The following is a 13,740-nucleotide window of genomic DNA, read 5'->3' on the forward strand; positions in this document are numbered from 1 at the left end:
CTACTCAGAAGTAAGTCCTACTGAGTTGAGTAGGAATGATTTCCAGCTACATGCATACAGCATAAGTGGGGGAACGTTTTCAGTTTGTGGCTGACATTCCTCTATGGGCACATTCCAGCAGTGTTGAGGCACGAGGCAGAACAATGGAAGCACCTCTCAGCTTTGCATAAAGGTAAAGGTAAAGGTAAAGGGACCCCTGACCATTAGGTCCAGTCATGGCCGACTCTGGGGTTGCGGCACTCATCTTGCTTTATTGGCCGAGGGAGCCGGCGTACAGCTTCCAGGTCATGGGGCCAGCATGACTAAGCCGCTTCTGGAGAACCAGAGCAGCGCATGGAAACACTGTTTACCTTCCCACCGGAGTGGTACCTATTTATCTACTTGCACTTTGATGTACTTTTGAACTGCTAGGTTGGCAGGAGCAGGGATCGAGCAACGGGAGCTCACCCCGTCACGGGGATTCGAACAGCTGACCTTCTGATCGGCAAGTCCTAGGCTCTGTGGTTTAACCCACAGCACCACCCGCGTCCCTTCAGCTTTGCATATTAGGTGGATAGAGGGCTGTGTCAAAACCTCTGGCTTTTTGCAGCCTAATATTAGCCCTCTATCTGCCCAGGCAATCAAGAGGCATTGCCACAGTTCAAGGAGACATTCCAAAAGGGCTGGAGGAGGGGGTGGAGCTGGGCTTGGAAGGGGCATGGCCTGGGAGAGTGTGGAGCCGAGGGCCAGAGAGAAAGGACTGCAGGGCCACATTGGATCCCTGGGCTCTGAGGATTCTCACTTGCAGGGTTGCAGCCTATATCTTGGGGGGATCAAACCCTTGACTAGCACAGAGCAACAGATGGGAAGACCATGTGGGAATTGTGTGCCAGCTGTCGGACTGTGTCGTGTCTGCTAAATCTCATCTGACTTCTGTTTTCCCCTAGAAGCTCTGGCTAAAATGGTCAACCAAATCTGTACTGAGTCCATTAACACCCAAGTTTTTCCTCATGCATAATTTTTTTTACCCAATATCTACTACCTGCAGTATCACTGTCCCTTATTTCTCACCAACTCTAGCTGGTGCCAAAGCTTTCTAGGAACTACTTGAAGGAAGGATACATGGAAAAAACAGGGCCAAAGGTAGGGGGCATGTTATGTTTTCTGTCTATGCTAAAAGGAAGAATATTCTTATTTGTGCTGTTTAGAAACTTCGGGGTGGGTTGAAGTGTTTTGTCAATGTTCTGCCTCACATTACCTGCCAACCATGATGCTTCTGACTTACTATTTTATATTTATTTATTATTGTAATCACATCCCACTTGTCCTCTTGAGAATCTCAAGGGAGCCTGCATAGCTCTCCTTCCCTCCATTTTATCCTCACAACAACCCTGTGAGGGACATTAGGCTGAGGGACAGTGACTGTTCCAGGGTCAGCTTTATGGCTGAGGAGTTGAGACTTGGTCTCCCAGGTCCTAGTCGGACACTCGCAACACTGTGTATCTTGTGCATCATTGCTCTGTGCTCAAGCTCTATATATAGCCATGTTTTTCACATTGCACCGTCTACTACGCACTATGTTGTAAACTGGAAATAGACGGCTTAAAAATCCACATCGTGTTTGCATTTTATGGCTGGAAGCCACGGCATCACATCAGATCTAAAATGAAGCGGCCGTCACATCCAAAGATAAATAAATGTTTGGGGTATTTCTCCATGAGCTAGAAAGCTGACATATACTAGTATACTTTGTAGTACAAGCAAATTCCGGAGGCCATGATGTGAAACCCCAAAATGGCTACGATATTTTTACACTAGCTAGACAGCTGAAACCTCATAATAGTTCACTCCGTAATAGCAGGGCAAAGCAGCAGCTGTTTGGGGCTGACTGACTCAAGTAGCTCTGGATGGGGCCAGTCATAAACAGTGCCTTAAACTGGCCTAGATTTGGGGTGTGTTTGGAGGCCTGAAGCACCAAACCCAAAAAAGCTTTGCACCCCAAATTCTGCTTAAAGAAAAGCTGAATTATTCAACACAGCCACCATTGGTCAAATTGAGCTGTTTTGCATACAATCTTTTTATTCTTGCATTCTTTATTTATTTATTCCACTTATATACCATATTTTGTCCTCCAAGGCACTCAAAGTGGCATCCATTGCTTCCTGCAAAGAACTATGGGTGCTGTATAACAGACTTTGTGCCGGGAAGGCAAGTCACTATGCTGCCTGCACTCGCATCATAAACCTAGCTGTCTAGGCCCCTAATGATCAAATGGCCCACTATTGGGAGTATCTCCATCCCTTGCGAGAGTATCCTTGGCATGAGAGAACAGTTCCTCGTTCCCCAGGAAACAGGGCCCTTTCTAAGGGATAATTTCCCTCAGAGTGACGCCATCTTTCCTGGAGACCCTCCTTATCCATGACAGCAGGGAGCTGTCACCATGGAGTGGGACACAGATATCGTGTCCCTAAAGGCTTTGTCCACCAACGTCTCAGCCTCTTTCATCTTCTCCAAGTCAGCCATCTTGGCCTCAAGGGAACAAACTCATTCCGTGGGGCGTAGGAGCTCATTGCACCAGCCACACACCCATGACGTCTGCCTGACTGGCAGATACGTGTGACATTCTGTGCAACAGACAAGACAGCCCTGCATATCTGTGTTTATAGTTTATTTGAAAGCTTGGGATTTGTTCAGTCACTAAGGTGAGGGGCAAAGCAGTCCTCCTTAGTCTCCATGCCCTGCTGTCCAACTCCCTCAACTCACATTGGACCATGGCATTCTGTCACTGGAGCCAAGAGGCCTCACACAGCCCCTCTCAACTGACATATCAACATTATGATATCAACATATCAACTGACATATCAAGTCCCAGAAGCTCAAAGGTCTTGATCAGGCTGTATTTGGGTTAATTTTTGTTAATTTTCAAACTTGTATATTCTGCATAGCTAGAGAGTGCCCTGAGTAAGTAAGAAATCACTATCTTATTTTTGAGAGGCGCCATTTTCCTCTTCCAAACTGGTGGGCACTTAACCCTCCAAGTTTGCATCCCAAGCTAGGATGAAGAGTCTTGAGCTTCAGAAAGCTGCCCTTATCGTGTGTATACCTTGAACCTGGCGATTATCTCCAGACGCCACATCCTAGGTAGTTTCTTGGGTCATCTGTTCCTAAATCTAGCCTCGAAGGCAAGCACACCAGTCTTGCTCACTATTCACACTTCACCATCTCTATCCTAATTAAGAAGACGTGCAGAGAGATTAATTATTTTCTTGTTGCCGTGAGCCAATAGCGTTTTAATCAAGCTGTCTCTGTGGCTAACCAATTCATTAGCTGCAAATTAAATAAATCTAGGCTTTTCACCATACTTTAATTGACACCGTCCCTTTGTAGGGGGGAAGAAAGTTGTTCAAGTATAAGTAGCATTGTTGGAAATAATTTGATTTAATTGTCATATCTACATTTTGGCATTTCAACATGCTCTATTCACACCCGAAGAAATAAATTAATTGCCCGTAGCTGCCCTCCTAAGCAAACTGATAAGTCCCACTGAATTCCATGTAATACAAATGTTTTCCCCCACTGTTTATTTCCTCTTTCCCACTCTTTAGCAAACTGAAGGCTTCAAGAAGCGGTGGTTCACCATGGATGACAGAAGACTAATGTATTTCAAAGATCCCCTGGTAAGGCCCATGTTTGCTAATGATTTCAGGATGGTCCAGGGACTAGCAACTGCAGAACTTCATGGCAAGATTTCAAAATATTCCACTTTCCCAAAGGATTTTTATCTTTGCTTTTAATGATAACGGTTCTATGCAGATTTGTTTTCAAACAGATTTGTTTTCAGTGGTGGCCGTTTCATATATATATTTGTATATTTTTTGATCAAGTAGCTTAAAATGTTCCAAATGAGTGGGGGGGGGGGAATTAATAAGGGCCAGCAAAGACTAGAGATAAGGTTGGATTCTGTTCAGTTCACATTTTTAAGTCAGTCAACCCGATTTGCACCTCTTAGTTAATACACATATCAGAACAGGAGTATCCTTTGAATTTCACTATTCTCTGAATTTTGTGATCCAGTTTGTTTGTTTGTTCGTTCATTCATTCATTCATTCATTCATTCATTCATTCATTCATTTTTGTCCCACTGGTCCCAGAAATAGGATTGGACAGACTTATGAATGAACATGTGCAAAACTGTCATGGAACTGGAATGAAACTAAATTGATCTATCCAGTTTTGGGGAACTGCAAGTGGGGAGAAATTGTGGTTTGCTCATGTCCCGCTTATGGGCTTCCTATGGGCATCTGGTTGTCCACTGTGAGAACAGAACAAATCTATTCTGCCTTGGTGAAACCACACCTGGAGTCCTGTGTCCAGTTCTGAGCACCACAATTTAAGAAGGATATTGACAAGCTGAAACGTGTGCAGAGGAGGGGGGACTGAAGGACCTGGGCCAAAGGCCAAGATGATCAAGGGCCTGGAAACCAAGCCTTTTGAGGAATGGTTGAGGGAGTTGGGTGTGATAAGCCCGGTAAAGAGGAGACTGAGAGGCGATAGGATAGCCATCTTCAAATATCTCAAGAGCTGTCACGTGGAAGATGGAGAAAGCTTGCTTTCTGCTGCTCCATATGGTAGGACCTGAATCAATGGATTCAAATGACAAGAAAGATTATTCCAACTCAACATTCAAAAGAACTTCCTGATAGAATCATAGAATTGGAAGGGACCCTGAGGATCATCTAGTCCAACCCCCTGCAATGCAGCTGTCCCATATGGGGATCAAACCTGTGACCTTGGCGTTCTCAGCACCATACTCTAACCTACTGAGTGAGGTGATGGGAAGAGCTCTTTGATAGTCTCAGGTTGTGGACTCTCCTTCCTTGGAGGTTTTTAAGCAGAGTTTGGATGACCACCTGTCAGGTTTTCTTTAGCTGCGATTCCTGCATTGCGTGAAGTTGGACTAGATGACCCTTGGGATCCCTTCTAACTCCACAGTTCCATGATTCTAAGATGATGGACAAGACGGGCCACTGGCCTGATCCAGTAGGGGTCCTCTTATGTTCTTGCCCTTTCACAGAAAAGCTAGGACACAATTTTATTAGCCTTAAGTTGGAGATGCGCAGACTGATTGAGATGAATGGGGGACATAAAGAATGAGAACAGATGGGCAGTGGAATAAACTACTGTCTGAAGCTGCAACATCTCCCTGCAGTTTTTGTGTGGAGTTGTTTCTGTCAAGGATGCTGGGGATCAGTTGGGATGCTGGAAAAAATGGGAGAGACTTCCTGTTCATTTTGAAATGACTTCCTTGAAAGGTTGGGGTTTTTTGTTTTGTTTTTTTTTTGTATACAGCTTGGAAGCCTCTGTTGAGAAAGGATGGTAGAATTATAGTTTCCAGTTGCCTGAAATAAACCTTAACCTTAACCCTTAACCCTTACCCCCACCCCCCAAAAACCAACTTGCTGCAGAAATCTTTGAAGCCAAGAAGGCAGGGACATTACGTCAGCTGATCTGCGATAATTCTGTTTGTTATCTCATGCACTGCCTTCATCATAGGAGATATACAGCAACAGTACTTTGTCACAAGCCCCGAAGCCATTTTGAACAGGGACAACACTGTCAGGCCTTTGGAATCTAGGGGACATGGATGAATTTTTGGAAGAAAAAATGCCAGTGCCTCCTTAATCTTCTGAGATCCTATGCTATGTCGCCCGCACAGGATGCCTTTGCCAGGGGGGAAGTTTTTATTGGAAGCAAAGAAAACAGCTACAAGGTCTTGGAAGGCCTCCCGCCGTCCATACAGGGAAACCACTGGCAACATGGAATCACCATCGTGACTCCAGACAGGAAGTTCCTTTTTGCCTGCGAGACGGAAAGCGACCAGCTGGAGTGGATTGCAGCTTTCCAGAAAGTGATCAGTAGGCCAATGCTGCCGCAGGAATATGCAGGTGAGGTGAGGGGGTGGGACGTGACTGGCAATGATGGCGGGTCATCATGGCTCGGTGGCACAGCTTGTGTTTTGAAGATTCGGTTCCCAGCACCTGCTGCTGAAAGGAAGACCTAAGCCCTGTAAGGGAGGAAAAAATGGATTTCCTCATTCGCCATTTAGAAGGCAAAAAGGTGGAGAGACGAAGGAAGCTCTCTTAGGCCACATTCACACCATTTAATGCACTATCATACCACAGGCATGGCTCACCCTAAAGATTTATGGGAGCTGTAGTTTGTTAAGGGTCCTGAGAGTTGTTAGGAGGCCCCTATGACACTCCCGGGGCCACAATTCCCAGAATTCCCTAGGAAAAGGGACTGACTGTTAAACCACTCTGGGAATTGAAGCTCTGGGAGTGGAAGACTGGTCTCTTAACAACTCTTAGCACCCTTAGCAAACTACAATCCCCAGGATCCTTGGGGGGAACTCATGACTGTTTCAAGTGGCATAGTCCTGCCTTAAATGTACAGCAGAGATGGGATTTTCGAATGTATGCCCAGGAATTAAATCAGTTGACTGACTTTTCATCAATCAAGCTATTAATTAATTGATTCACTCTGCATAGGGAATAAAACAAAGAAGTATACAGTACTTCCTTTGTTTTAGCATATACATCATATATTAAAAGATGCACTTTTTACTGTACTTTTTGGAGAGTGATTCCTGTGTAGTTTTTACTCTGCCTGCTGGTCTGATTTTTTTATTTTTTAAGTTAACCCTCTATGTTAAGTTTCTATGGAATCTATCTATCTATCTATCTATCTATCTATCTATCTATCTATCTATTTGATGTTCCCTCCAAAACTATTATGTACCTGCCATCTGTGGTTTTTTATTAGTAGTTTTGTAATCATTCAAAAACATTTAAATCAATCAACTAAGTGGCTGAACTTTAAGACACTGGGTTGCATCCTGTTTTGTACAGAGAGCAGACCTACTGGAATTAAAAGACACAGCTAACTTGGGTTCATTAAGTCCAATAGGTCTGCTGTGAGGAGAACTTACCTAATGGTTGCATCTGGACTTAATGGTCAGGCGTGGTTTAGCCACTAACCACTTAAGATTGCAGCTATCCTTTACATGTCAGTGTTTTAATGCTGTTGTTTCCCCCCTCCTCACAGTGGAAGCCCATTTCAAGCATAAACCATAGTAGTATCATGCTGGACAGAACCAAGGAAAGAGAATCTGTTTACAACCCAATAACATTGTTTGTTCCTTGCAATGTGAGCAACGACAACATATTCAGCGAATCACGTCGGACTAGCAAGGTGGGAGGTGCTATAACAGGGGCCTCTGGGCCGGCGACAACAGTGTTGTGGGGCCAAAGTAGACACTTTTTTTTAATACATATGAAAAGTTGCATTTCCTAAGCTGGAGGTGATGATGCGTTTCTTGACATCTCAGGCTGTCTGAAGCACTTCCCTTGGGAACATTGTCCTTGAACATGTGACATTTGGCAAGAGGCTCACTGCAGGAGATTTGGGAAAATACCTGCACAGTCCACTCCCTCCTTAAGCAGCAGTGTTGCCCAAACACTTTCTTAAAGGGTCTAAACATCTCCAGCGACCAAGGATGTCTTTTTCAGAGGATGGCAGCCGTTTGCTTGACATATACCGAGAAAACACCCAGGAAAGGGTGTCCTTCGTTATGCTTAAACCCACTAGGAAGAATCATCACGAAGCCCAAAGCATTGTGCACAATGCTGACATTTCAGCAAAAGACAACCGTTGGCTGGTCACTGCATCCTGCGAAGCATCACTTCATACAACTGTTTGACGAAACGTTTATGCACATTGGTCTGTGGTTCGCCTATCGCCTTGTGATGCTATAGGTCTAAGCAGCAGGTCCACCTCTGTTGGACGAGATGGCTTTGGTCATGGCGTGTGGCAGTGGCGGCTTGTGAGGGGGAAGGCAGAGGAAGTGGTGCTCCCCCACCAGTGTGCTTGTCATGAGAGGGTGAAGCGCTGGCAGTGAGGTCACCACCAATCTGAAGCTCTTTTAATAGTGAGCACACCATCACTCAGATGCCACTGCCTCTGTCCCTCCTCACTCTCTGAGCAACCACTGGTGTTTAGGCATTGGGACCTGTTCAGAGAGCATTCGAATGGAAGATGGTTATTCCAAGCCATGCAGCCCGGTGTGGTTCTGGGCTGAGGTAGGCAACTTGGTGGCCGAGTTCCCTAATTTCACCCCCACCCAATATGCAAAGAGGGGGCAGTGTTTACCTGTCGTGGCAATTATGCTTGCAGCGCCAAGTGTGTGTCTTTTTCTTTGCTCTTTTTGACCTACTGGGCTTCAGCGTGATGACCGAAAATCTAGTCCCTGTTCTGATGACGATTCCATTTGTTGACATGATCTTGTGATGAAGCCATTTTGGAGTGAGGGCGATGTCTCCTGACCTCACTCTTGATGGACTCCCGGGAGTGCAACTGAGAATGCTGGCACCATCACCAGAAAAGTGGTGAAAGCCGTGGAAAAGGTAGAGAAAGCCTTTCATATATGAAACTTTTCACACACTCCTCCTCAGCTCCAACAAAACTGGTCCACCAGAGAGGCTCTTTAGAATCTGTTTTGCTACCTCTCTGAGGTTATTGATGTAGGCCAAAAAATGTGGCTACGTATATTTAATTTTTACTTGGGAAGCCACAGATTGAGCAGGCCCAGCCTGAAGTGTGCTAATCAGACCTACCTTTCCTTTCTGAGCCCAGAGAGTGTTGTGACTTTCTTCTGATTTTCATTAACAAAGGGAGCCATTCCTTGTAAAAATTAACAGGAAAACTTCTTCCACATAAGTTCATTGTTAACATCATGGGATTCTCAGCTGCACTCTTGCTACCGAACTGAAATATATTCAGTCCTTTGGAAGTGTGCCCACATACACACTTTATTCCCGAAAATGGTTGAATGGCTTTGTGTGACTGGTGTGGTTTTGAGATAAAAATTAGTATGTGGGAAACTGGGCACAAATCGGCAAGCTAAGCACTTTTAAGGCTGCAATCCTGTGCGCTGCTTGGGAAGGGGAGTATCTCAGTGGGCAGAACACCTGTTGTGCATGCAGAAGGTAGGTCTCAGGTTCAATCCCCACATCTCCAATTAGGGCTGGGAAAAACTCTTACCTGAAACTCTGGAGATCCATTGCTGGTCAGTGAAGCCAGTACTGAGTGAGGTACCTTTGGTCTGACTTGGTATAAGCCAGCTTCCTATCAGTGCAGTAGGATTTTCTGGGATTGGCCTGCGTCACCCGTTCGTTTCATCGAGGGTTAAGCACATGCTTAAATCTCTCCCACTGGATTCTATAGGTCTTGAAACTGGCTGGGCCGTACCTGTGCATTGGTATGGCCAGGTGGATATTGCCCTTGTCCCCTCCATGGAAGAGAATGGGGAAACCTTGTGTGCACGAGTGTGCGCACAGGGCTCTCTGGACAAGGGTGACTTTCAAAGTTCCTTCTGTGCTGCTAAATTGTAACTTGAGAAGTGACCTTAAAAAAAAAAAAAAGCACACTGCTCTGAGAAAACGGTGGGGGAATCGAGCCCCGAAACTTCCTGAAGGATGGGGAATCTGTCTGTGATGTTAATAACAGATGGACACTTTGACGAAACAAAGGGTCTTCCTATGGCCAATCTGAGACCATTCCAGGCTAAGCAAAAGCCCTTGCAGAAAGTTTCATGTCACACCATAATCCTGCAACCTTGGCATTATCAGGACGTAGACTCGAGTCCCTGAAACTCATGCCACAATAAGATGTGGCACAAAGCAAATATCTTTGCTGATTTCGCTGCAACTGACTCCTCCCCCTGCAACTACTCCTCCCCCTGTAAATTGATCTGGCTCTAATTATGCGCAGCTTGTCACATAGCCAGGGTCCTCTGGTGGGGATGTCTGTCTGTACAGCCCGAACCCCCCACCCAACCCTCCCCAACACAAGTTCAATAGGCCCAGCTGATCATTGCAATATGGATGAATTCAGAATGAACATCACATGAGCTTCCAGAGGCAGACTTTCCTTGCTGGATCAGGGTCAAAGTGTGTGACTTGCTCAAGAGTGCATCTCTGCAATCTTACCCCGGGCCAGCCCTACTATTTGACAAAGTGGGCAGCGAAAGCTGGGAGGACACAGCTGGGTGGGTCTCAAGCAGCCTTCCTTGCACCCCACAAACTAGCCTGCTGCCTTCAGGTATGGTGGAGGAAGCTCTCTTTGCTGCCAGTGTTGAATTAACGTTTACTTGCCAATCAGTTCACTTTCTGTACGTGAATAGCGGGGCGGGAACACACCACTGCATCCTTTGTCTCGGGCTGCAAAACGTCTTGGTCCAGCACCATTCCTGCACTGAAGCTTGTCCCAGTCTTGTACTGGGTTTGTATCCTTTTCACGCTGATGAGCAGAATGGAGCTGGTTCTCAGAGCATGACTTGTTTTGGGCCCAGACTCTGCAATGCCACTGCCTCATTCAGGGAAAGCCAGAAAAATCCCACAGGGTGTCCATTGAAACAAGCAGCACGTGGGCAAGAGCAATGGACAGAACATCCCTGTTGGTTTCCACCCAGGGCTGACTTAACAGCAGCTTGCTGGCAGCTGGGTGGGTGGGTGGGAGGTGTGGAAGTGAAATGGTTCTGTACCCAAGAGATTCCTATAGAAGACTGAAAGGGCCATTTCCCAGGCTCAGCATGCAGCTTCTTTGGGTAGCTGCTGGTGGTCCCACTGTCCCAACCAAAAGCATTGCTGGTGCCTGTTCTGGCTACCACCCACCGCCTTTGGGGAACAAAAAAAAAGAAGTTGGGGTTGGGAACTGCTGTGTTCGTTTTGCACAATGTTCTGCAGTGATGCTACATCAGGGGCATTGTGGGAAATTGCAACAGCGGCATCGGGACCTTGGCGTCTTCTGCTGCTGCCTCTTTCAGGTGCACACTCACAAGGGCCCTCTGACACAGAAAGGGGGCACTCTGGAGGGCTTTCTGCTAAGACCACCCCCCTCTAACCCAAAGCGGGCCCTATAAGCCTCCCCCCCTCTCAACAAAACAACCCCAGTTTACACAACAGTGGTAATATTTATTGTTCCAAAAAACCCCCAAACAAACCACTATGCACTGTATGAGTGGAATGCATCGGAAACATGGCAGGAAGCAAAGTTCATATAGATTTGGTGAAAGACCCATTAGCTGCAACGGTTGTCCTGCAGAGGTTGTTGGACTACGGCTCCCATCATGCCTTATCATTCGCCAGGGTGGCTAGGACTGATGGGAGGAAGAGTCCAACAATATCTGGAGGCACTGTGCTGGCTATTTTTGGCCGAGGGCATGAGATGATCATAGGTCTTTCTTGCTCCTTTTTTACCCCTGCTCTGGTTTGCCAGAAGTGGCTTGGCCATGCTAGCCACATGACCCGGAAGCTGTCTGCGGACAAATGCTGGCTCCCTCGGCCAGTAAAGCAAGATAAGCGCCGCAACCCCAGAGTCGTTCGCGACTGGACTTAATTGCCAGGGGTCCCTTTACCTTCACCTTTAAGTGGCTGTTGCAGAAGTTCATAGATTTTGCTGCTGCCAGATAATCACCCCCAACTAACAAACCTTCGCTGGGACTCTTGAAGTTAGCAAACAAGTTACAATATGGTAAATATTTCTGCCTTACGCTATTATAAGCCACACGCCCCCTCTTATGGTTCTAGCCGTGTTTACCTTTCTATTATAGTAATACTGACAGATTTAGCCAGCCTTCATGCTTTGCCAACATCTGCTTGCTCTTATCACTTGGTAGGCGCTTCATCTCCCCCCCCCCCGCTGAATTATATTAATTCTCGCTCCCTCACAGGCTCAACAATAATCTCCACCAATTTCTCAAATTATGCAAGAGAGAGCACACCCACAGCAGTATCAGTGCCACACACAATACAGCCTTGGTTTCCCCCTGAAATGATTGCTCAACTTCAGTAAAAGGGAGAAAGGGTGAAGCTGGTATGTTTCAAGTCTCAGAACAGAATGCATTTCTTTCTTAAGTCAGTGTTTGTAAGATAAATGCCCTCTTATCCATTGCATACATGTGTTAAGTCGCTGGTTATAAAAAAAATTTGGTACTAAATGTCATCCATGCCAATAAATTATTATTCTGTCTGATCAATGGAGACAAATGTCTGGTTAAATTTGTGGAACAAATAAATTGGTGATGCAGGCAACATGATAAAGAGTTTTCAAAATATCCAGTATCAAAAGCAGTTTTAAAAGTGAAGACGGCATTATTGCATCTCAGTAAGTTTTACTTATAGCACACAAGAGCAATAAATGCTTGCCCACAAAGGAGCCCAACTCATGCAGAGACGTGACAGCAAACCTCATCTGACCAGGTTATTCTGCACCCGGAGAGACTGGATGATGCCTGATACAGAGACATGTGGCAGCAGAATCGCCTGCCTTGCAGCAGAGGTTGATATACTGCAAATCCAGAGTAGTATATCATGCAGAGGTACACCAGGCAGCCTCCTCAAAAGTAGGCAGCCTCCCTGAAATAGGATGATCCAGTGATGTGAGGGGGAGAGATGCAGCAGAGTGACATTGGCTCATCTCCTCCCTCATGGAGGTTGATTAAAAGGCAGTGAAGCCATAGCCACAGAGATGTACGTATGTCAGGCAGGCTCTATAGTTAAGCTGTTTGGTGCTTAACTATTCTTCATAGAACACTAGGCCTCCAGAGGTTGGAAATTCCCAGTACAGAAGATCGGTATGTTGAGACGAAGGGCTCTCTGAAGAGACAATGCAGGCATGCCGTTAGCTATACAAAACAAGTCGCACCGGGTTTTCCACCTTTGCCAGGTGACGCTTTCATACCTTTCAGAGGTGCTCCTGCAATAACAGCTGCCTCCAAACCAGCCAGGAGGGGCTCTACACCTGTGGAAGCAGGCTCTCCTGCATCTTATAAGGTACAGTTGGTAGTAATACAAGAAGGAGCTTTCTTCCAGGGCAGCACCTCATACATGGAACTCACTGCCCCAAGATCTTAAATGAGCTCCCCCTTTACTTATGTGCTATCAGTGGCTGAAGAGTTTTTCCAACAAACCATTGAGATTCTGGTGCAGTTTAGCAGTGCTATCCCTCTTGGTGTATATTCAGCCAACTATTCACTTTCAGAGGGACTCACTTCTAAGTGTGAATAGGACTGGTCTTAACTATTCCATGTTTGTTCTGCCTCTGGGGGTTCCTTTAGTTGCCTTTAAGGCTGGTTCTGTGCTTTCTTTCTTCTCCTTTTAATATTACATGTGAATTGCCTTCCAGTACTGTATTGTGAAAGGTATATGCGAAGGGTTGAGCTTTGGAAGGCAGGATACAATTACCGAGATAAATAAATAAGCATCTACAGCCGAATTTGGAGCTTCGTGTGCTGGAATACACTGGACAGACAAAAGGAAGTACTGATTCGCACAGCACATAGTTAAGACTATGGAATTAGCTCCCATAAAATGCAGCGGTGGCCACCAAATTGGATGCCTTTAAAACAGGCATGGCCAAACTTGGCCCTTCAGCTGCTTTGGGACTACAATTCCCATCATCCCTGATCACTGGTCCTGTTAGCTAGGGATGATGGGAGCTGTAGTCCCAAAACAGCTGGAGGGCCAAGTTTGGCTATGCCTGCTTTAAAAGAAGATGAGACAAGTTTATGGAGAGGACTAACTAGGCACAATGGCTATGATCTTCCTGTGTAGGGGGAGGCTTCTGAATATCAGTTCCTGGAAGCCACAGGTGGAGAGAGTGCTGTCATGCTCAGGTCCTGCTTATGGGCTTCCCATAGGCATC

The 13,740-nt window shown here is 46.0% G+C and overlaps 1 protein-coding gene and 1 long non-coding RNA gene across 2 annotated transcripts in view; one reads left to right on the forward strand and one right to left on the reverse strand.

Moving 5' to 3' along the window:
* Positions 1 to 8,140, forward strand: part of ADAP1 (ArfGAP with dual PH domains 1) — a 68,279-nt gene extending 60,139 nt beyond the window's left edge. The window contains exons 8-11 of the mRNA XM_079953950.1: positions 1,060 to 1,122; positions 3,585 to 3,656; positions 5,696 to 5,924; positions 7,084 to 8,140. Coding sequence (XP_079810076.1) covers positions 1,060 to 1,122; positions 3,585 to 3,656; positions 5,696 to 5,924; positions 7,084 to 7,112 — 393 coding nt within the window. The 3' untranslated portion in view covers positions 7,113 to 8,140. The remainder of the gene's footprint in view (positions 1 to 1,059; positions 1,123 to 3,584; positions 3,657 to 5,695; positions 5,925 to 7,083) is intronic.
* A 2,848-nt stretch (positions 8,141 to 10,988) lies between these two features.
* On the reverse strand, positions 10,989 to 12,971 carry LOC307203338. The gene is made up of 2 exons (XR_013833158.1): positions 11,459 to 12,971; positions 10,989 to 11,299 (listed from the first exon to the last, which is right to left on the reverse strand). It is a non-coding gene; the product is annotated as an uncharacterized lncRNA (long non-coding RNA).
* Positions 12,972 to 13,740: the final 769 nt, after the last annotated feature.

Source organism: Podarcis cretensis (genome assembly GCF_951804945.1).
Source record: "Podarcis cretensis genome assembly, chromosome: 14".
In the NCBI taxonomy this organism is placed as follows: Eukaryota; Metazoa; Chordata; class Lepidosauria; order Squamata; family Lacertidae; genus Podarcis; species Podarcis cretensis.